We start from the raw sequence: 24,913 nt of genomic DNA, 5'->3' as shown, positions 1-24,913 counted from the left end.
TTTTCTACACAGAATGCCCATTGCTTATATAATATGTACTTTGGAAAAAAGGAGAGTAGGTAATATGTTATTATTAGTTATTTATCAGTTTCATGTATGAATCACTTCCTTTGAGGTTATCAAAGCCATTTGCAGTACAATTAAAAGCAGTGAAAACAATTGCTGATATAAGAAAATTTAAAAAACATCAAAAGTGCATGTAAAACAACAGTTGCATACATGAAATCAATTTCACATCCAGTATAGTTACAAGATAGGATAACACTCTCCATTTGGAAGAGCACTGAAAGAGGAAAGTCTTTTTTTAAAAAACCCCTAAAAGAATAGAGATGGCACTTGTCATCTATACACAGTCAAACATCAGTTGTGGAACGTAATCCGTTCCGAAAGACCATTCAACTTCTGAAACGTTTGACAACCAAGGCATGGCTTCCAGTTGACTGACAGCTAAGTTTTTGCACAGTGGAAGCCATGTTGGACATTCGGGTTCCGAAAAACATTAAAAAACCGGAGCACTTACTTCCAGGTTTTCAGCGTTTGGGAGCCGAAAGATTCGAAAATGGAGCCATTCGAGAACCGAGGTTTGCAGGGGTCAGCAAACCTTTTCAGCAGGGGGGCCAGTCTACTGTCCCTCAGACCTTGTGGGGAGCCGGACTATATTTTGGGAGGAAGGAAATGAATTCCTATGCCCCACAAATAACCCAGAGATGCATTTTAAATAGAATGTGTGCTATTATTTAAAATGCATCTCTAGGTTATTTGTGGGGCATAGGAATTCATTTCCTTCCTCCCAAAATATAGTCCGGCTCCCCACAAGGTTTTTACTTATGTAAAAACACGCTGATTCCCAGACCGTCCACAGGCCAGATTGAGAAGGTGATTGGGCTGCACCCGGCCCCCAGGCCTTAGTTTGCCTACCCATGGAAGTGTGAGGCATGGGGAACTTGACATTGACATCATGGCAAGACCATCCAGTATGTTCCGTCACACAGTGCTGAGCTCCTCTTTCCTTCTCAATAAGTGCCAGTGACCTGCTGTTTTGAGATGCTGCAAGAGCAACACTCATGCCCCACCAATGCTGCCTCACCAACCACTACTGTACTTAAAGCCAATGTTTTATTTTTGTAGTCAACTATTGAGGCTCAGCATTAATCCTATGAAATAGTCTGGTTAACCCAGGTATCACATTCCTAGACCTCTTCAGTTTTCTGTGGAGGATATAGGCAGTGCTCCCCCCCCCCCCCGAAAAATAGGTGCCGGTACTCACCATGAAGTTGTTACAGTAAGTGCCACGCTTTTTAACAACAACAAAAAGAGGTGCTGGTATTGCAAAACCTTGAGTATCCCCTGAAAAAAAGCACTGGGTATAGGTTCCGTTCAGGTATCATGTTAAATCATAGTTTGAGTTTCCAGACAGGCAGACAGCTTTTCAGGGTGGCTTGTCTGTTTGTTTCCTGTCCTCTTAGCAATCAGCTTCACACATTTCTCCGTGGTTCAGTAGCACTGCAAGGAGAGTAATGGCTGTAACTATGGCTTGTCCATTTTGATATCATGCCCAATTATAGCACAAACCACAGTGTTCAAAACCACTTTAACCATTTTCTGATTTGCTGGCTCACGACTGAAACTGGTATTTATCATAGGTTACACATGTACTCCAGTTTCAGCGGTGGATAAAGATAAGATAGCTTCATTGATTTATATTTTGGGAGGAGTTGAAGAAATGAAAATTCTTTCCATTTGCCTTTGTCTACAGATCTTCTTAGCTTACAAAGCTGATGGGGATTATTATCATTATCATTATTATTATTAATTGTATTTTGCAGAAAGACTTACTTGCATGTTGCTGTCTGAGAAAATTAACTTTCTTTCTCCAGTTAAGATATTTTGTAGTGTTCACTCCTCCTGTGAAGAAACCATATATTGTATCCATTTATTGGATATTTGGGATTTATTGTGGGCTAAAATTTGAAAATATGTGGCTTCACTGTGGCTGAAATAATAACCTAAAATATTATATCTACATTTTTGTTTTCAAGAAATATTATCTGTGTTGATGTCTAAGCATTCTGTTTTAACATCCAGTTTTAAGGTTACTGGAAAACCTGTGTATTGCAGTTTAACATTACTCCAATATCTTGTCTTTGATAATATGTAGTGAAAGGAAGAGGACCGCAATTTCATATTCATATTTCTAAGCCCCATAGATATCAGGTTGTTCTGGCAGAGTATAGACGGATAGTTTTGTTGAGATAAAACATTGTTCCAAAGGAACCTTGGTGGCTGTATAGTTGAGCCAAAAATCTGCTTACTTTTCATTTAAAATTGCTAAACTGCTTGCTTACAAAGGTGTTGAACCATTCTACTGAAAATAAGGGACCAAATCAGAAAAATACCAAGTAATAGAAATTGGCTTATCCATAAGCAAAACCTCAGCTGATCTTTGGGGGGGGGGGGGTTGTAAGTTGCTTGGCTGCATAGAGAGGTTTTGGTTGCAATGAAAACTAAAAATTAAGAGCATATGCTGGCTTGAATTGTTGGTACAATTTACAATATTGTTATTTTAACACACTCCATCATGAATCATCAGTTTAGGAATAGCATAGCAAAGGTAGATCCGGCTTGTATATAAAATGCCACCGACATCTGTTTACTTGATACCCTTCCTGGATGCTCCATCTCATTGCATGCCATCACAACCTCCCTCTCTTTGCTGCTATGCACATCTTTCTTTCCACTTCCAGAAACAGGGAGAGATCCGTGACAACCAGCAGCCATTAGCCTGTGTTTCCACAGTGTTGCATTTGCAGTAGTAGTTCGTTTTTATATGCAGCCCTTCATTATCTAAGCTGCATTCAGCTTACAGACTTGCAGCCCAAACTATGCATGTTAACTCGGAAGTAGATTCAGTGGGACTTCCCACTGGAATGTTAAGCATACATGGTATTGCAGTCGTAAACTGGAAGGATGGACCTTGTGTATCCTTCTTCATGTGCACAGAGCTGTTTTGATTCAGTTTCAGTTTCAGATTTAAAACAGTAGTATAAGCAATCCTGCATGCAGCTTCTGAAATGCAACTCTGCGTAACACAGGGCTGCATTCTAGAGGTGTTCTGCTCTTTCTTCCAGACTTAGAACTAATAATTCTGCATTTAGAAGGGAGGACAAAGAGGCCCTGCTACATAACTCCTGGAACTTAACCAAGTTTTGACCTGGGAGCAGAGCATGAGACTTTCTTTGTCTTACATATAATGCGAAGCTACAAATTGAACAGAGGTACCAAACTTGAACAGAGGTACCTTCCTGCTTGAGGACGTTGCCTCTACTCAATTTCCTTGGAAATCCTTAGCCCACCCTGACCACAGCCCACCCCATTCAGTAGGGTCTCCTGACCCTACGTGGAACATTTTTAGGGCGCTAAGGGTACTGCCTTGTGGAGGAAATCAGCTTCTACCAGCCCCAATAAACATGCTTAACTCTGCATACAACATAAAACAATTTTTTAAGATGCTCTGAGAACTTGTTGAATATGTTAAATCTTTCAAACTAAAAAATCAAAAATTTGAAATGTACTTTTAAAAAATGATAGCCCAAATTCTTAGCATGCTGAAATTTGAAGCAAACATCGTTTTACAGCTTTTCAGTGCTTCTTTGAAATAGTGGCATTCACATATCCCTGATTGTAACCTTAGCAACAAGAATAGCTGTGTTTTATAGTAACACAAGGTGGTATCACTCTTCTGTTGCACTTAAAGCTCAGCTTTGGCATAAGCAAGTTCTATAGATTCAGTTTCCCCTAAATATCCAAGTCAAGCTACAAAATACCTGGAAAATGTTTATTAATATACTAATACTTCCCTTTAGTGAGTGTTCATTAACTCTGTTGCTATAGCATATTACTTCTAGCAGTTATTTGGTACCTCCTTCTTCACCATATTTGTCTGATGTATCACATATCAGGCTGATGGCTATTTTCAGGACAGTCTACATGGCTGACTTATGCAGTTACAGCATAGAAGATCAGATGGAAGTATATACGAGGTGATTGTGAATATTCTGCTTACTTCAATTTGCAAGTTTTGTCATTCGTTAGTAATATATGGCAAGGAACAAATTAGAAAATCATTTTCCTAGATAAAAGTGAAAATTACCATATCACTTACTTAGAAAATCAGTTAACCAATGTTGTAAGTCTTGCTGGTATTATATATATTTTATTCATTGTACTGTATATTTTTTTGGAATACTGGTAATGTTATATAGAATTAGTAGGGGCTACCTTGTTAATTATAAACATGTTTTTAAACGTAAAACAAAAAAGATTATGATCTAGCTTCCATGCTTTTTAAAATCATAAAAATTCTCAGAGTGTTATAAAACACCAAACTCTAAAATGAGAACAGAGTATTTGGAAGTGTTCAGAATTTTGTTTTATGCATTTAGGGATTAATATATTCTATTCAAATAACCATTCTTGATCTGTTTGTATTCCAGGTAGTTGAACAGGGTATGTTTGTCAAGCACTGCAAAGTAGAAGTATATTTGACCGAATTAAAATTGTGTGAAAACGGAAATATGAACAATGTAGTAACAAGAAGATTTAGTAAAGCTGACACAATCGGTATGCCCATAGCTGTTTATAACATGAATTACTGCTTTTAAAACCTTCTTTAAAATGTGTCTTTGGATCTTGTGGGGTTTTGTAGAACATGTTTTATGACACATTCACAATATTAATAATCATATTTGTTTGTAAAAAAAAGCTCCAGTACAAAGTTCTTCCTAATGTTATAATTTGAATAGAATAAGTGTAAATGTATATAATTTTGACCAAACTGCAGGAGGCAGTGGAAGACAGAAGTGCCTGGCGTGCTCTGGTCCATGGGGTCACAAAGAGTCGGACACGACTAAACGACTAAACAACAACAACAAATGTATATAATAAAGATTTTTACCTGACCATAGACTGAGAAAACTGGCAAAGTTCAGATTCCTCAGTGTAAATGAATATCAGGCCAAAGAAGCTTACTAATCTTTTTAAAATGCATGTGGTCAGTTCTTTTAAGTCATTGAGTAGGATGAGTGGCTAAACCCAATTTATATCCTCAATTCATATTGCTGCATGTATCTGTATAATCTTGCCATTTGCTTTTTGTATGTGGTGTGTTGTAACATGGATATTTACAACTTGTGCAACCAAGTAATTATGATACCATGGATCCTAAAAAAACTTTTTTCCCCCATTTCTGTCAATATAGACACAATTGAAAAAGAGATAAGGAAAATCTTCAATATTCCAGATGAAAAAGAGACCAGGTTATGGAACAAATACATGAGTAACACATTTGAACCTTTGAATAAACCAGACAGTACCATACAGGATGCTGGCTTGTACCAGGGACAGGTAGGCTATGTGTAGAAACCTGAAATTCTGGAGATTTTCTACTCTTCTGGCATACATTCGTGGTAAAATTGCTTATTGAGGACATCTTGATTCTTGAACAGTGTCTTTCCATACTAGATGGCAAAACTACTCTTAAATGTCATTTCAAAATCAGTTTTTTATATGAACAATAGTAAAAACTCAATTCCACTGCACATGAACTCCACCTTTAAATCCACATTTTCTTGACTGGGCACTAGGACACCAAGTGTGTTCCATCGTCTAGTCGTTTGAAGGCAGGAAAAAGTAATCACTCCATGAGCATCTTTGAGTTGGCCCATCCTTGGAGCGGAAGTTTGTTTTTCCTTCCTTACTTGAAAAACACCTAATTTTGTTGGTTCTCTGTATGCTTTGAGAAGATCTGGATGCAGTGAGTGGATGCATGCCTAATTCTGTGTTACAGAGTTTGGGTACAGTTATTTTTTTTCCATTTTAGCCTATTATTTTGGAGCTACCTCTTTGCCTGGAATTTCCCCTACCTATGTTTGTGTCAGTCTTTCCCTGAGACCTTGTCTTCCCCTCAGTGTCTGCATGTGTTGGATTCCCCTGCTGATAGATTCATAGCTAATTGCCCCCTTGCTATTGAATTAGGTTCTTCCTTTATTTCTCCCCTATTGATCTAGAACATACCAATTAATTATAAAATAATTAAATTGCAAATTATAGAATTTTGATCAGGCCATAAACCTTGGCCTGATCAACTTCTAAATTCTTTCCCTTTGAAATTGATTGGTCTGACCCTACACAGTTTTTCCAGAGCCAACGCTTTCTGCCTGTTTAAAAACCTCCAGAGTTGCTGCGTGTTGCCTGTTTTAAGATCAGATCTCAGTTTACTGGACTAATTAAGCAGCAATGTGTCAGAAGGATAAGAGAAAAGTGCAGCTGAGGCCAGGAGGGTGGGCAGAGTATCTAGAATGTAGGGCATGGCAAGCCTGAAGGAGGACAGATATGGTGTGAAAACAGGCACCCACAATTTTTTTGGATGCTGTAGGAACTGCAGCAGCACAGCACAACCTGATTCGCCCTGCAGCACTGGACATGAGATTAATAATAATAATAATAATAATAATAATAATAATACCCCACCCATCTGGCTGGGTTTCCCCAGCCACTCTGAGCAGCTTACAGCACATAAAAAATTGTAAAACATAGACATTAAATTTTTTCCTATTCAGGGTTGCCATCAGATGTATTCTAAAAGTCAGATAGTTGTTTATTTCCTTGACATCTGAAGGGAGGGCGTTCCACAGGGTGGGCTCCACTACCGAGAAGGCCCTTTGCCTGGTTCCCTGTAACCTCATTTCTCGCAGTGAGGGAACCGCCAGAAGGCCCTCGGAGCTGGACCTCAGTGTCCGGGCTGAACAATGGGGGTGGAGACACTTCTTCCTTCAGATACACTGAGCCAAGGCCGTTCAGGGCTTTAAAGGTCAGCACCAATACTTTGAATTGTGCTCAGAAATGTACCAGGAGCCAATGTACGACTTTCAGGACCGGTGTTACATGGTCTTGGTGGCCACTCCCAGTCACCAGTCTAGTTGCCGCATTTTGTATTAGTTGTAGTCACCGAGATCCCTGCAAAACCATTGGCAGTGGTGGCAGCAGACAGCCACATTCCAAGTGGTGGCATATGCCCTGTGGCAGCAGTGGCAGAAGAGGCAGAAGAGAGACCATCTATAGTGATGTTGGAGAAGTGCCATGCTCATTATATAGGATAGCAGCAGCACTGCTTGGACTCTAGACAAGATGAGCAGCTGTCTGGAATGGATGAAGGGTTTGGGCCAGCCCACCAGTTCCTTCTTTCACTCCATTTTATCTTCGGGGGATTAGTTTAGGGGAGTTTTCAAGGGCACTCCATGGCCTATTCTAATATTATATTGCTTAAGGGTTTGTTGCTCCTCTGGCCTGTTGGTTACACAGCAAGCCACTGCTACCAAGCCACAAGTAAGCTTGCCTCATACTGCCACCTCTAATCAAGCAAGTGTTCTACATCAGTCTCGGCATAGAGATTCAATGGTTTCTAGCTTGCAGTTCAGTACTGCTCCTACTGCTGCCACCCTGGCTAAGATGTGGTTGTGCAGCAGGAAGAAAGTGTCACATTTACTCCTCTTGTGATGAGACAATTGAAAGAGGCTGCCAAAAATACCAATATGCTTGATACCATTCAGTCTGTCAGGGCGAATGTCCAGCCTACCATGGTTTCTCCTAATGTGCCTTCTCCACAGCCTTCTCCAGATTCACATGCTGTGGCAAGAAGGCAAGTGGGACGCCAAAGAGGATGTTGTTAAGGTTAATAGACATTTGTTAGGATCCCATATCTTTAACCAAGAAGATATTAAGAAGGTGTTTCTAACGGCTGTACTTCTATAAGTGCTATCTCGTAATAGTATTTTATGCAATGGTGATTTTAAATTCAGCTTGTGAGGTTACAGCCTCAGCTTCTAATATTGGGTGGCTAAATATAGATTTAGTGTTACGTATACCGACCAGAAGTAAGATTTTATTAAATTAAAAATATATTAATGTAGTCTTGTATTCATATAAGGGCCAGAATGCCCCCCCCCCCAAAAAAAATATAGTCATCTACCTGTAAAATATTGCTTGTGTTATTTATGTCTGTTACCTTTATTCTCTTTTTGAGCAGTATATATTCTGTTTTATATTCAAGTTTTGTATGTGTGAATTTTATATTCTTAATTGTAAGGGTCTGAAACAGGAAATAGATTTTTGGCAACACTGCCATTTTCACAGTGGATATTTTCCCAGAAAAAAATGTTTTGTTTTTTAAAGATTGGTCCAGTCATTATATGAAATGACATAATTATTTTTATATAATTCATGTTGTTTGTTAGTTACTTTGATCTTGAGATGATATGTAGGCTTTTTTCCAGCTATATGCAAATCTTTCTTTTGCCCCCTTTCACATTTTGGTTGTATTAATACCTAATATTTCTATTTTATCTTAATTGGCTTTATATCCAATTAATGGTCTGTAATCTGCTATCAGCTTTTCTATTTCTGACAAAGACTGAATTGATGTATAGTTATGTTTTATCATTGTTTAATTTCATGCCTTTTATCTTTCACCTTCTTTTATTTTTATGTCAGTGGTTCCAAAGCTAAATCAAATAATAGTGCTGTCAGAGAACACATTTGCTTTGTGCTTTTATTTAATTTCAAAATGGATAATGACATATCACTTACGCAAATTTAAGCTTATTACTTTGTTTAAGACCCAGGTTCTGTACTTGATTCCAAAATTAAACAATATAAGGGTCTCAAATAGAAAAGGCAATTCCAGCTTATCAAAGGCCTTTTCAGCATCTACATTTCTATTCTATTCTATTCTATTCTATTCTATTCTATTCTATTCTATTCTATTCTATTCTATTTTATAATAAATGTGAAAGAAATGACTCCTTCTACTCTTTGGTCCATTATGTGTGATAAAAGAATGTTGAATATTCTACAGAGTTGCCTAACAAGAGGCTTGACAATAATGCTGTATGTGAAAAGAATTTAACCTGTATAATTTTGGGTTGTAACCAGGCATAGCAAAATCATGCATTAAATATGTTAAAGTTTAAAATTAATAAAGCTTGGCTTCCATCTGCAGTGACCACCTGCTATGTTTAATTACAAGAAATGCACTACCTAGGCCTATAGATATATAAAATATGTAGTCCTGGTCCCACTGAGACTATAGGGGTTACAGCTATAGTAGATCCACTGAAATTAATGACCCTAAGTTAGTCAGGTCCATTAATTTCATTGGGTCTGCTCTGAGTATGACTAACATTGGATGCAACCCAGGATATATAAAACCTATAGGGTTTTCTCTAGGCTGCGGCATTGTATTTTGGATAACTTAAGTCTGGTTGGTGGTCCCTTGAACCATGTCATCAGCATACTGTAGTAATTAGTGGTTTAAAATCTTTATCTTTTCATTCTAGCTTGGTCATTATAATCTATCAATAACCCTGAAAAAAGACTTTGTGTAATTCTTATTGGAAAGGTTTTTATATGCAGATTAAAAAGCAGAAGATAGAATACAACCTATTCTGGTACCTGTCCAAATAAAATATTTCATAACATGTATCAGTATCACTGTTAGACAGTGGTTTGCTATATATTAATGTATTCCGCGGGGGGGGGGGGATTCTCACTATTTCCAAAGTTTCTCAGAAATTCTCACTCAATTCTGTTAAAGGATGCAGATAGGACACATTTAGAAAGATCAGAGCTTTTTGTTTGATAGTATTGGTGTTTTGCATATATATCTGCTTATAATATCTGCTTATAATAAAGGAGTGTTGGGGAAAATGCAGCGGGGGGAGTGAGTAAATATCCACTTTGAAACATAGCGCTGTTTCTGCAAGAGTAAGGAGGGATAACCAGCTGTGCCCAGTTCCCAGAAGAAGGGACTTCTGCTTTCATAACTGGGCTTCTACTTCCTCTCTTCAGCTCCCTGCACATCCCCAAAATTTGCTCTGGAGAGTTGGCAGAGATTTGAAGCCAATTGAGAGGAAGGAAAAGTTTGTGTGAGCGAAAGTTTGCTCACACAAAATTGACTTTCATCTGCATATATAAGTTTCATTAGTCCATTCAGTAGTACAGACATTCAGTTTTGGGATGCATATTTGCCACCTCTTCAAGGTGCGGGCAAGGTGTGTGTTGGTGTATGTCTATATGTGTGCACAAAAAGAAAGTTTTTTGTTCTGATTTTAAATGAGCGATAATCTCAGGAAAATCTTGAGATTCATACTGTTTCCGTAATGGGTGTTATATCATTTCTAAGTGAGTTAATGTCCAGTTGATAGTCTTAAACTGTACTCTCATTTTCCTAAACTGTAATGAAGTTAGTTTTTCTCTTTAAATTTTATTCAATATAGGTATTAGTGATAGAACAAAAAAATGAAGATGGAACATGGCCAAGGGGTCCTTCAGCTCCAAAGTAAGTGATTAAAACAAATCAGTGCTTCCCACAACATGGCTTATTGGATTTGCTTCTATACCCCAAAATATTTTCAACATGCTTTTGGAAACAGGACATTCATGTTAGTAATATATGCCTTTCATTGGAAGAACAAGAATTATATTCTAGAGGTTTATGTGACTGGTAACTGTTCAGATGTTATTAAAGAGCATGTATTTCTGTAGACCTGTGGCTAAGTCATTATTGCAATATTAGGAATCTGGGCTAAATATGAATAGATTCTTTTATATGGGAAAGATGTCAAAACTACTAATCATTGCTTATGTTATTGTCCTTATGACCCTTTTTAAAATACTATGATTATTGATTGTCTTCCGTCTTCTGTCTTCTGTCTTCATTGTATTACAATAATAGGATTGAATAAGACCAATCCTGTGACTTATTGTATTTCTTGGTCACATTCTATGTCCATAGGCATACAAAGCAAAGAAAAACCCATAACATATTAAATTACGATATACAGAATATAGTTAAGGAGGAGGCTGGGGAAGGTCATTTTAGCAAGCCTATTCCTAAATGGGTTATTATCAATTTCCCCCAAGGGTGCCTGGAACTGGCCACCATCACCACTTGACATTATTTATTTTTTAAAATGGTATGTTAGAAACAGGTCCATTTTGTACATCTGATAGGTCTAAATAAATATGTGGCTTTAAAAGCCCAAATTTCACTCCACAGTATGAATGGAAGGGCATTTCTTGAAGTTCAATGTCTACTTGTATATTTTGAGTTTCGCTTCATTATTTACTTATTATTTAAATAGAATGTTAATGTTCTACAATCTTTAGTGTTCTAAAATACATTGTTTAGAAAAGAGAAACAATAAGCCCTTTTGCTCCAAACAGTACATCTTAGTAGAGTACTAAAATATGCTTTTAAATATTTCATATAGCAGCTTCAAATAATTTTCATAAGGGTAAATGTAGCAAAAAGAACAAACACCTCGTTTCCTAATGAAATACTTCAAAACCTACCTATATTGCCATGTGATCCTCCTGAAGGCAAAAGGGAGAAAATGAGAAGAAAATTCAAAAGATGTTGAAGGAGGCGTGGGAGAAGAGAGAGAGTGGAACAGTTTCCTTTTCTATAGAAATGCTGTAAATATAAACTGAAATGCAGAAGCTGATTCTGCGTACTGTATCTAGATACAGATTAATAGGTAGCCGTTGTATAAGCATGAAGATGTGTGGGAATAATTGCTAAGATTGAGCAAGTTTCCAAATTCAGCAGAATATGCGGCCAAGCCAACTTTGGATGCTTAAGTACTTCCCCTAAGTGACAAAAAGCAATCAGACTGCTTTTAAGATTGAATGGTTATAGCTACAGGTGAAGTACCTCTACAAAATAATGTTTAATATCTGTAAGAATTTACTGTTTAATATTTACACTTTCAAAAATCCTCCAGAACTTGAATCTTTATACTGAATGTTATATATTGAAATACATTTGGAGAAGGTTACAGTAGCCCGCTACTATGCTGTGTGCTGAATTATTCATTTGTATACTCAGACTTTAACTTCACCTTTAAGATAGTGTTCATCTGGGCATGATGGGTACCTGTACTGTGCAGTATACCCATTCTAATCGAAGGGAAATTGCACCCTAGAACAGATGGCCTTCCAGATGGTGTTGGACTCCCATTGACCCCAACCAGCACAGCGAATGCTCCGGAGTGCTGAAAACTGGAGTACAACACATCTTGAAAGGGGCCACAGTTTCCCATCCCTATGCTAGAAAATGCAGACATTATCTGGTTAGCCACCAAGACACATGCCCAGTCAAAAAGTTGGAGGGAGGAATTCCATGTAGCACAGAGATCATGCCATCAGCGCAAGCCTTTTGGCTTGCAAGATGGATCGATCTTACATCCCCCGTGTGCTGTTGTGGGAGTTCCCCTGACACACACATTTTTGTGGGGTGGGGAGAGAGACAAAAAGCCCAGTTGTGCTAGCCGAAGTCCTTGTGCTAGCTTCCACTAGTAGGACTCGTTAGTTGAATCTGGCCCTTAAGGCACATTATGGAGCCACCCTACTGAAGGTTAGCAGGTTTGAATCTGGGTTTGGTCAAACAGGAGTTCCATGCACATTGACTTGAATTCCATTGTGGGGAAAGGTGGGATATAAATGTATTAAATAATAATAAATAATATGTCAGCACATCAAAGAGAAGCCATTGGGCCTTGCTTCAACATGTTAGTTTTTTAGGTGCTAATATTTCATTGTGCTGCTGCTTTGTTACAGGCAATTCCTTACCTAAATTCTAGACATGTGTAATATGTGTTAAACATATTAAATCAGCTTTTGTCTGCGTTCTTCAATCAGTCACATGACTGATGAAAGTCATTTTAGCTCTCTTTCCATGTTGATAATTCATCTTAATACATGCCAAGGGCTTGGGTGTTCATATATTCTTGTTTGGTTATTCTTTTTAGTTGTGTGACGCATATTTTAGGTTACATTATAGGCATGGAATTGTTTGTTACTTTTACATTTTGTTTAGCTCATAATTGAAGGTTTAGATATTTGACTAGTAGTAGAAGTAATGGCTTGTAATGAATTATTTACACTTTATTCCACCCAGTATGAGATTCCATAGTCGCTTTGGTTTACATTGAGGTCCTCCATTGCTATTAGAAAACAGATAAACAGAGGACTCTCAAAGAATAATATTAATTGTGAAATGAAAAACTTATTCAGAAATATCTTTAAGCAGTAATTAATCAAAGCAAAAAAAAGAATTAAAAGTTTTTATTTTCAAAAGTATCCTAATTAAAACTTTTTATTCATATGAATATTTACGTTATTAAATTAAACATTTTCATGAAGTCATGGAGGCTGCATCCACTCTTGAATGTGATTTATAATACATATACCATATTAATCTCTGCAGATATTAGTTTTACTGTTAATTGTTATATTGACAACAAAGTCAAGAATCCTCCAATCTCTTTGAAATCAATAGGAGTTCAAACACAACTGGTTTAGTTGGTCATTATTTTTTCTGACAATGGGTATGCAAGATGTACTCATATCTTTATATCTAAGCAGTCTCATGTAGCCAAATACTTTTCTTAAATGCTTTGCTCCTGGGCCATTTAGCTAACTCTTCTGAGGATGGGATAGGTAGCTTGGGGTAGAACATATTCTTCTTTGCACATAGAATACCCTAGGTTCAATCTCTGACATTTCCACATATAGCTAGGAAAAGATCTGTCTGGAAACCAGATTGACGCAATGATACGCTATGTGGACCATTGTCATGACTCAGTTTAAGGCAGATTCCTATGTTTCTGTGATAATTAACAATATTCAAATTAGCTTCTTCTGATCTTGAATATTTGGACTGTTGAAGTCAGTAACTCTTGGATCCAATTTTCATTTTCCAACCTTCCACATGGAAGGCTGTTAGAAACTCTTTCCTCACGTCAGGAATGACTCCATACCAATCTGTATATTTTTCAAACTGCTTACCGCACTATTTAATTATATTGCATGGGTAGTCCCAGGACGGCATGTTCCTCACAGTCTTTAACCAGGCATATGCATGTAGCACGTGGCTTGTAAATGTTACTCCTTTTTTGTAATTCTATGTCAAAGCTAAAAGCTGTGCTCAACACCACCACACTCACCCACCCTGGAACCGTGTCTCCTCATGTGTTGGATTTAATGTAAAAATTGACTGAGAGTATCAGATAACATGAAGGAATCGTTCATTATGAAACCTTTGGTTATGTCTCATTTAGCAGGACTGTAAAAATACTGAAGTTTATTATAGGCCAGAACTCTTTAGTGCACTTCATTGTACGGCATGCTGTGTTTGCTTTCCTTTTTGTGCATTTAGCAATTGCTGAGGACAACAGATTCTAACTGACAATTTCTCCTGTTGGCATGGTTTCTCTTAAGTTCTAGGATCTGGTGACTAAATGTGAGCAAATTAGCTTGGTAAACTCAGATGAGATGATTCAATTTTGACATGGGGTGTGATCCAAAATCCTCTGTATACAACGACGCTTCTTTTATGAAAGAAAGTCATAAAGTCACCCAACTATTATTCATCTTATGTGTCTCTTAATGTTTGTGGTACGTTCTCTTGTTAGCTGAATATGCTTTGTATGCCATAAAGCCCATTCAGGCGTGGCTACGATTCTTTATATTGGGATCCTTTAATTGACTTTAATATATTTAAATCTTGTTGCAGAAGCAAGCTTCCAGGTCTGTATACCTAATTTTGTCCTCAGTTTCCTCTTTGTTTTGGTATACAGACAAGGAATCTTGCTTCTGCGAACGTAGTGCCCCTAGATGGAATGGAGGTCATAGAAATGTATTTGACCAGCAAATTCTTAATATACTGCTTTTAGTAGTAGGGTAGTAGTAGTGTGGTTCTTCTATACAAAAAATAGTAAAAAAAAAAAAAAAAAAAGGCGAAACACCCAAAATATATTTCTTTAAGGCAGCTTTTTCCCCAGCTTTGTCTCAGTCTGAATTGAGGGGCCTACGCCTGCTATTTTCAATGGGAAGAAAGCTATCGGCAAATATTTTAATAACTCTGGGATTAATTCCTCGGAATGAATCCTAACTCCTAGACCGGATGCACCAACAATGGAAGTGAATAAAAGATTCCTTCTTCTGATTTTGCGATGGCTGACTGTGTTAAACTGTGGGTTACCTTGACCATGTACAGTTTTGTGGGTCACCTCAAAGATCTAAGAGTTGCCAAACTAATTGTGTGAGTTTAGCTATTCTCAGCTAAAGCAATTTAGAATGTTTCCATGCTGAGGTAGGGTTGTTTAACCATCCCTGAATAACCACACATTTATGATTAAAATAACCCCATGTGTAGACTGGGGGCATTTGAGCATTGCAAACTACTTTTGAAACTCCATGACATTTAGAAGCAGGTTGAGTCAGCATGGGTATCAGCTGTTCAAAAAGGTTGCTTGATCCCATACAAAACACCCCTTTGTATCCTCGTCATGATTTGTGATTAGAATGTTAATAAAAAGTTGATGAACTAATCTGATGAATTATTGTAAGTGGGTTATAATTTCTGTATTTCCTCGCTGGCTCACTCCCCCCTCCCCGGCATGCACATAATTTTAATATATGCTTCTCTATTATTGTCAGTTCATTTTATGGTGTGTACTTATTATTTAGGGGACCACAGCACATCATTACTATGCTTGTTTTTCTCCAAAGCTTTGTACTGCTCATTACAGTTCTATAGTATATAATAAATTACCTTTTCTTTACACTCAGAAGGGATTATTGCTTCTTATGTCAAAGTATTGTGAAGACTAGGAATATATTCGAAACATAGCTGCTAAGTTGACTTTGAAGATGGAATTGATCGGAACATGGAAAAATAAAATCCCACTCCATACCAAGACATTGAAGGATTGTACTTCCACATTAAATGTTTTTTTTATTATTATTAATAATAATAATACCCCGTCCAACACATATGGCCTCCAACACATACAAAAACATAATGAAACATCAAACAGTAACAATCTGATCCAATATAAAAAGTCACAATAACTTTAAAATAAACAACTTATATCAAATAAAGCAACATTCAACTATCCGTCAGAATCTAATTGTAAACAGTAAATTTAAACATTAGCAAATAATAATTAAACAGTTTACACTTATCAACCACAATAAAGAATTATCAATCTATAATCAATAAAAATGACAGCAAACCACAATGCATAAAATACCACAAAACATACAAAACCATGTAGAAGGATCAAATTGAGAAACAAGGACACACAACTTGTAAAACGCCATTGATGATGAAGAACAGAAAGTCTCTCTCCCCTCACACTTCTTCCTCTCTTATGAAGGCTTCTAGGGCTTGAGGGTGGGGAAAGGCAAGAGGGAAATGCCATTGCCTGATGGCCAACAGAAAGTCTCTTTCCCCTGTCTGTTCTGGATTAGGATTCTGAAGACAATGAATCCATTTAAGCACTCTTGGTAAGTGTGTTAAGGGAGGGAAAGTGCTTATATGTCCACTCCTCTGATTTAGTTAACCCACCTGAATTAGTTAAACTAAATCCTATTTGTAAGTTGGTTCCTACTGTTGTGTAAGACCAGTTTCATTTGTTATAGCCGTTTGTGTGGCTTTAACAGAAGTTCACAGAATGCTGCTATACAAATTCATTTTTGTAACCCCTTGCAAAATAAGTACTTGGCATTAAGTCGTGATGCACACAAACTTTCACTTGCCAACTTAAAATAGTTGGCAAAAAAAAATTGCACCCAATGAATTTCAGGGGTAGTCTTTTGTAGGTGTGATTTGCCAGGTGTCAATCTTACATTTACTATGTGTGACCCTCTTCCCCTAAATGCAATTATTATCTTTAAGAAATACAGATGATAATTCTCGTTAAGGCTACAACATTATAGAGGCTACAGACAAGGACTGCTACAAAATGTTGCAGTCTATATTCCACCGCTGAGTTTTCCATCCATTCGTGGCCATTTCAGAACGCTAATGGCTCGAGCGTGCCTTTCCGTGAAAATTTATTAAAAATTCCTTCCAATAATAAACTTGCATACTTCTGCAAACATATGCAGAAGCTACTATTTTATTTTGGAGTGGTCCTGATTTGCTTCCTTAATTGTAGGCATGATGGAGGGAACTAGTAGGACAATGTTACGCTGTTCCCAAAACCTCTGAGAGGAAATAGTCTTGCTCAGAACTTCATTAAGTCTGGAATGGAGGCATGTTTAGGCCTCTTTGTAAGGTTGGGTGGAGAAAGGTAGGCAACTTTAGAAGTGATTAAAGGATTAAGGACTCCTTTTCTCTTCCCGTCTTTCCCTGGTGTGCTAGGTAGTGTCGGAGGCCTGCCAGCCCCAAACCTGAGAATTTGCTAGCTGTTTAGTTAGGCAGTTGGGGATGGGAATATATGCATATTTTCCTTTTCCCCCCTTCTTATTTTTCAGTGAACAAGAGCATTCCATAGCTTAAAACTGCTCCCAACCATATAGTGGCTCGATACATTCTCACAGTCTGCCTACCTTTATTTTCAATACACCCTTACTTTAGTAGAATCTACACACATATAAAAACCGTTCTGAAAATGCTTTTTCTTTTTAAGTGGTTTTGAAATTTCATTGAATTTCCCATAAGGCTCACCATTGCCATCTAGTGTCACATTGTCTATTGCTCTTAAAGCACACTTAAAACATGAATAGCTGAGTCCTTTCTCTCTATGCTTAACTACTATCAGGATTCTGTAAACTCGGATGGGTTTTTTATTTTATTTACAAACTTTGATACTCCTGTGTACCTAGAGAGTTCCCCAAGTATGGAGGAGTTACCATCTTATTTTCATCCCATTTTGCTTTCAAATGATAGGCCTTCAACCACCTGATTTCACTCTTCAAGGGAGTGGTTAGTGGTGATAGACGTTACTGGCTAAAAACAAACTTAGAGCAGAAGAGCCTTTTTATGAGTGTTTAAAGAAAGGATCAGAATGTGGCTGTTCCCTGTTTGTAACATTCTACACTCTCTTGATGAGTGATTATACTTTATTGATACAGGCACTTTGATAAGTTGGTGCTATTTATCTTTAACCTCTTTCAGAATGGGTGTTTCCATGATATGGTAGTATTTTTACTTAGTTCAAAATGATTGATAACATTTTGAATACTGGATACTAATATGTATAAAGTTTAAATCTTCTCATTGAAGGTGGCCTTTGTTCTAATTATCAGTGTTGATGTCATGCTTGGTGTGTTTTCATTGTGGATCATGGAAGGAAAACTACACATTCACATAGGCCAGACATAATTATTTTGACTAGGTAGCATATCAGGTTAGTTGATAACTTTATGGTCTAAAGGAGCTGTTGTGCTCTGCTTGGGTTATACTATTTTTGATGAACCAGATTGTAGCATTTTACCTTTAAAAAGGATGAATCATAGAGTTGGAATGTTGAGGTATGTATAACCATCCTTTTGTGAACCTGTAGTCTTCTGTCTGACTTTGTTGCATGAAATGATGTTATATGTTTAGATCTTTCCCAACCATCGTTGGAGTTTATTTGAAATTGGTGCACTTTTGGCTTGGCTTCCTTGGTTAATAGTACTAAAATGCAGCTTTGTAGTATAAATTTTCATAGTCAGTGTTTTTTTTTAAATAAAATAAAAAATCAAGATTTCAGCATTTCTTATATAGATAGCTGAATATGAAATACTGTTTTGATAATGCTTTTTTAGTGTAGTGATGGTCATATGTTGGCTTAAAATAGTGAATTGAACTGGTGTTTTAAGGTGCTGTTAAACTTGCTTTCAAAGTGCTTATTGTTAATGTACTGTTGCACTATCACAACTAATCTTTAAAATTATTAAAAGCGTCATAAAATAGTGACTCTTGCCATTAGGGAGAAGATGCATTTCATTTGTGACGCAATTAACTTGTGATTTTTGGTAAAAGTATATCTTTGCCAAATGTTAATTGTGGCTTTGGCTGTTTTAATTCCTGTTTTTGTGTTTTTGTCTTTGAGATAACTGTGAAGAATTACAAGTGAAATGTTTTTTTAAAAATGTTTTGAGGTTGGACAACTTTCCTTGGCTGTTTGTTGCTCTGATCATGAAAACCTTATTTTTCATACTTATTTACATACATTGTTCATCTGTTAGCTTTTCCTTTTTTTCATTATTAATTTTGCAGTCTCAGCATTTTTATCTAATTTAACATTTTCATATTTTTAAAGGTCCCCAGGTGCATCCAATTTTTCAACTTTACCAAAGATCTCTCCATCTCTATCAAATAATTATAACAACATCAACAACAGAAAGTAAGCAACACATCTTAAGAACTTTTAATATTAATCATCCAAGTATAATTTCAAGGCAAAACTGTTTCAATTCTAGATAAATAACTTGGATGGACTGTATTGCTGTGGAACTGCAGTGATGCCAAGTCTTAAAGGTCACCAGTACCCTAAGGTGTTCAGAGAGAAACTAACAGAAGAAGATTGTTTCTGCTTTACTTTTTCTTCAGAACCCTGATACTGCATAATCACCCTGATACTATACAGCACCACATTCTGATTTGAAACCATTGTATTAAGAAAAGACTTCAGCAAAAATGGCATGCATGTAACAAAAGTCACATAGCATTGCTCAGGCTTTTCAAATCTTGGGGCTTGGCATTCAGATTTTTGTAATAAATAAAAAAAATTAAAATTGTCCAGTAGCACCTTCTAAGGTGTTACTGGACAATTTTTATTTTTTTAAATTTATTTCGACTGCGTCAGACCAACGCGGCTACCTACCTGAATGTAGAGATTTTTGTGATCGCAGGAAGTTTTGGGATTATATGTTACAGCAAGTAAAACCTCAGCAAATTACATTCTGGATCCATTTTGTTATAAAGACATAATTCTATATGTTTCCCTAACAAATATTTAATATGCTAAACCTGTTTTTAAAAACTTGGGTTAACTCATCAAACTAGCCCTCTTAATTCAAAACACACATCCTGCAGATGCATTGCATTTTCTGCCATCCACTACAAATAGGAACGTGTCTATTAAATAGTTCACATAGAAGCTTCCTCGTAGAAATACTGGAAAAATAATGGAAGCTACAAATTCAACTTTTCCTTTCAGTCTAAAAATCTCAGTTTGTGGCTATGAATCGAATGTGAAAATGTTTAAGTATTTAAAAGCAATATAATTTCTAAATATTTTATACAATATCTTCCAGTTAAATACTGCATTTATGAGAAGGGAGTTTTTGTAAGGGGTGAAGTGGCTTCCGCTAATTGTGAGTAGCCCCAACTTTCTCAGTTAAAGAAATACATGTATTTAACAGCAGTCTATTGTAGTTTGTTTGTGTGTATATAGTAAGTACAGAAAAGTTTTCTTTTTGGTGTGTATAAACAACCTAACCGCAGCCTAAACTGATCTTATCCTTTTATTAGAATACTGATAGCCTATGTTAAATGAAAAAGCATATCATAATCTCTGAAGCCATGGGACAGTGGCCGCCTGCTTTAAATCTCATTTTAAAGTGGAAACTAAAAATTTTCAGAATCAACAGAAGTGCCCTGGGCTTGTATTAAAAAGGGCAGCTACACTTCCATTTCATGGAACTGTCCAGCAACTGGCAGGCAGGTACTTTTTATATTTTTGAAGTTCAAAGATGAAAATGCACTTTTAGAAGGAAAGGTTATAGGATGTGCTTTTTTAATTCAGCATACGTGAGGTTTAATTTCTAAATCTCAGGGCCTATTTGCCCAGCCTTAGGGAAATACCTTACATGTTACTGTAACTCAACATTTTAGTTTAAACAAGGGCTGGGGAAAACTTACGTTGCTAGCTACCTTGGGTTCATTGTAGGAAGGCAGGTATAAATGTTTTATTTACTTGTTCCTTAAAATATTTCTAATCCACCCTATATCAAGTGATCTTGGAGTAGGATATGTATATAAAGTAAGCGTGACTAGCCTGTGGCCCTCTAGATGGTGTTAGAATCCAACTCCCATCAGCTCTTGCCAGCATGGCTTATAGCTGAGCGGGGAGGAACTGGTTTAACTTCTTAAGCATTTGCATGTAAACTCAGATGTACCCTTGAATTTCTTTTTTCTTTTTCTTTTTTTGGTCTTAAGTTCCTTATGTTATGTTGAAAATCTTCTGACTTTAGAAGCAGCTTTTTGGATTTGCTTGAATAAGTGGTGGACTGCTGACCAGTCCTGTTTTGGATGAAAACACTGCCACGTTAATCCTCTGAGTAGCCCATTAGTAAGTGCTGGTTTTCCCCCCTGGATTTGTCCCTTTTCAAAAAAATGGGAAATATTATTTAGGTTAGATTCCTGTACCAAGTTACTTGGGAGTAAGAACCTCTGAATGCGCTGGGTCTTACTTCTGAGTAAGAATGTCTAGAATTACAATGTTAGGAAATTGTGATTATCCTACTACATTAAGCTCTAGTCTTGAACATACTTGAATGCATTGTACTAAACTCAATCTGTGCATTTAATTGTAATCCTGGAAATAGAAATCGTGTTTCCCATAAAAAAGCTGGTTAACATTAGGATATATGTAGTTTGACTCTACAGTTAAAATGTTACTTATTTCTGATATTGACTCCAAAATACATACTGCATGGCATCTTTTGAAAGGGGGTGAACTTTTATGCCATTACTTCTTACCCTAGTAAATTAATCTCTTATTTTAGAGCACTGTTTTCTGTACCTGTGGACCAGCTAAATATTTAAAATATCACTGATCTCTTGCCCATAGGACATTGATTTTCCTGGCCAGGAGTTGGAGTGCACATATTTTTAAAAAATATTTTCTTTCAAGTGTCTGCCCATTTAAGATCATGCCTCCAAATACATACATACATACATACATAAATAAATAAATAAATAAATAAATAACTTCAGAAATCAAAAGTGAAGAAATATGTTTGTTAAAATATGTTAGTTAATTATTAAAGTAGGCAGACAGCTCCTGCATTTATAAATTTATTTTGTAGCCTAACGTATTCAATAAAATTATATCCTATAAATATTCATTTTCACAAATCCACATAAAAGGGGAAGAAAACTGCAATGCATGCAACATCATTCATTGACAGAGGCTGCAGCTCATTTGTCTATCCATTCTTTTATTGCCAAAGAATCTATAACCTTCTGACACTGTTGTGAATCTATTTTGTTTGAGCAACTCAGTTATCACAAGCTTGCACTCTTCCAAATTCTATCTATTGCTTATAACTTTCGTGAGTCATGGGTACGTTTAATCATTACCTACAATCTTTAACATGGATCTCACAGGATAATGTAATTGATAGGAGAACTTCATAGTAATATGAGGCATTTGGGTCAGAGGTGATCTGTGAACAGAAAGAAGAGCATCTGCCTAAACTTTATTGTCCATTCTCATATTTCTTAACACTGGGTTGTATCCCACTACGTTCTACTCAGAATCGACGTATTGAAATGAATAGACTTAAATTAGTCATGCCCATTAGTTTTGGTGGGTCTTCTCTAAGAATGACTAATGTTGTGTAAAAACCCAAAGGGTGGGATTCACCTAACCAGGCCCGTCTGTGGAAACCCAGGCCAGAACTTCTGCATGCATATTGGGGCTTCTCTTACCCCGGGTACCCCTGAAATTGGCTTAAGGGGGTCAGGAGAATCCCCAAACAGAACAGCTGAAATGGATTGCACAGCTGGAAGAGTGAAATGTTGAATTCCACCCATAACGTAGAAAGGAATTGGGGAAAGTAGCTGCTTCTCTAGCAGAATATTTTGTTTCCATTCATGGTTGTACAGAAGTGATAGGTTTTGCAAACATTTACATTCTATTGTGTTACAATTGCCATCAGCGTTAAAACATACCTTCCCTTACATTAGTTTGATTTCTGCTTATGTATTGGGAAGAAATCAGGACCACTTCCGTTAGCTTGATTTTGCAGGAATGCATCTGCAGTGCTTTGCACTCAAGATTATGGACATACCTTAAAACTGGTGTGACCTTTCATTGTTACGGTTTTGAGCATCTTAGTGACTTGGCAAGTATTCTTCCTTAAGCCTGGTCATGTGATTCTGTAACGTATCTCATTGAAATTCAGATTCTCCAGGCTGAAATATGGGTAAGGCAGCTAAGGGTAATGCATGTAGGGATTTCATGCATGCCACCTCATGTTTAAACTTGCCCATGCTGGCCCTTTCATATGTATTATAACATCATTGTGGTATGCTAATGGTAACTATGAACTGACCATTGCATGTGGTAAGTTCACTTAAACATAATGGACTACACATGGATCATTGGATAAGCACTTTACCAAGTTTTGTTTCTTTGTGATGGTTGGTGTTAGCTAAAGTGCTTTCCTAGGAAAGACAGTGTGCTGAATGAAACTGTTACAAAGTGATATTCTAATATATAGATTAAAACAAATAAAACTAAAAGCCCTCTTCTAGTTTCGCCCCTTTCAGACTGGACCCAGAAAGCCTATAAAATGGCATATATTGAGGTGGGATTAGACTGTTTCAGCTTTGGATAGATAATAAAATAATAATATAGCAGCAGAGTGAATTTATTCATTTGAAGACTGTTCTGCATCTTGTGGGTGCCCTAGCGCATACATATATACTTTCCACCTGTGCAAGGACACCCCTGTTATTTTCAGATCCACATCTTGCATATTCATCCTACAGGCTACATGGCTGGAATTCAGTGTGCATATGTTAGGGACGTGGGTGGCGCTGTGGGTAAAACCTCAGTGCCTAGGGCTTGCCGATCACATGGTCGGCGGTTCGAATCCCCGCGGCAGGGTGAGCTCCCGTCTTTCGGTCCCGGCTCCTGCCCACCTAGCAGTTTGAAAGCACCCTTAAGTGCAAGTAGATAAATAGGTACCGCTTTATAGCGGGAAGGTAAATGGCGTTTCCGTGTGCTGCGCTGGCTTACAAGAGCAGCTTCATCACGCTCGCCACGTGACCCGGAAGTGTCCTCAGACAGCGCTGGCCCCCGGCCACTTAAGTGAGATGGGTGCACAACCCTAGAGTCGGACACGACTGGCCCGTATGGCCAGGGGTACTTTTACCTTTACCTTTTATGTTACATTAGTATCATTGGCACATCAGTGAAACATAGCTGAATTGATAGACATGTATGCAAGTGAAATCGTGGTAGTTCCTGAACAAGCTGGTGCTTCATTGTGATATTTTTGCCCTTTCATTTCTCTTAAGTATGCTTATTTTAGACCTCCTTAAGTACATTACCCTTCAATTAGCAAGCATGTTTCCTGTTAGGAATCTCTTCTATGCAGGCAAAGAAGGCTATAATAATGCGAGTTAAAATGCATTACTAAAAGGCATTGTACACATTCTTTGTCACTCCAGGCTGCCTTCCGCAGTCTGCTGGCTCATGCTGTCCTAGTGGCGAATCCAAAAATAGATCCTCATTGCATTGGGCCAGTGGTGGCCTTGGATATCTCAACTTCTACCTGTAATTGAAATATAATTTTGCTATTCCAATTTTTTCTTGTTTATTTCTAACGGTAGCAAAATGTAAAAGAAATATGCTCTATATTGTTGCTGTTCATGCCTAAAGTCTGAATGTGTTAAACTTGTTTGAAAAATGAATAACTAAGTGAGCTGTGGATCTGTTCTTGTTGTTCAAAGGTAGAAAGAGAACAAAGGTAGCAGCCTGTACAGTGGTACCTTGGTTCCCGAACTTAATCCATTCCAGGAGTCCGTTCGACTCCCAAAACTGTTTGAAAACCAAGGTGCGGCTTCCAATTGGCTGCAGGAGCTTCCTGCGCTCAAGCAGAAGCTGCGTCGCATGTTCAGCTTCTGAAAAACTTTCGCAAACCAGAACACTTACTTCCGAGTTTGTGGCATTCGGGAGCTGATTTGTTTGACAACTAACCCGTTCGGAAACCAAGGTATAAGGATTATGTTGTTCCCCCCCCCCCCTCCAGAGGTTAAGTGGTGTAAGCGCTTAAGGGC

At 37.3% G+C, this 24,913-nt stretch overlaps 1 protein-coding gene and 1 long non-coding RNA gene across 7 annotated transcripts in view; one reads left to right on the top strand and one right to left on the bottom strand.

Annotated features, from left to right (window-relative positions):
* USP15 (ubiquitin specific peptidase 15) overlaps positions 1-24,913 on the top strand; it is a 52,387-nt gene that overhangs the window by 10,441 nt on the left and 17,033 nt on the right. For 2 of the 4 annotated variants that reach the window (XM_079994116.1, XM_079994117.1), the window contains exons 4-7: positions 4,494-4,620; positions 5,258-5,403; positions 10,332-10,393; positions 19,158-19,241. In XM_079994116.1, the coding sequence (XP_079850242.1) occupies positions 4,494-4,620; positions 5,258-5,403; positions 10,332-10,393; positions 19,158-19,241 (419 nt within the window). The remainder of the gene's footprint in view (positions 1-4,493; positions 4,621-5,257; positions 5,404-10,331; positions 10,394-19,157; positions 19,242-24,913) is intronic. The other 2 variants (XM_079994118.1, XM_079994119.1) reach the window with 1 other exon arrangement.
* On the bottom strand, positions 1,372-23,435 carry LOC307226019. Of its 3 annotated transcripts, XR_013843255.1 has the most exons (5): positions 22,918-23,435; positions 22,205-22,290; positions 13,000-13,061; positions 1,841-1,905; positions 1,372-1,503 (listed from the first exon to the last, which is right to left on the bottom strand). It is a non-coding gene; the product is annotated as an uncharacterized lncRNA (long non-coding RNA). The 3 variants fall into 3 exon arrangements; XR_013843256.1 differs by lacking the exons at positions 1,372-1,503; positions 1,841-1,905 and having other exon boundaries at positions 10,400-13,061; XR_013843257.1 differs by lacking the exons at positions 1,372-1,503; positions 1,841-1,905 and having other exon boundaries at positions 10,400-13,061; positions 22,209-22,290.

This window comes from Podarcis cretensis, assembly GCF_951804945.1.
Source record: "Podarcis cretensis genome assembly, chromosome: 10".
NCBI lineage: Eukaryota > Metazoa > Chordata > Lepidosauria > Squamata > Lacertidae > Podarcis > Podarcis cretensis.
The sequence above is the reverse complement of the archived record's forward strand: the minus strand, read 5'-3'. Positions and strand labels throughout refer to the sequence as shown.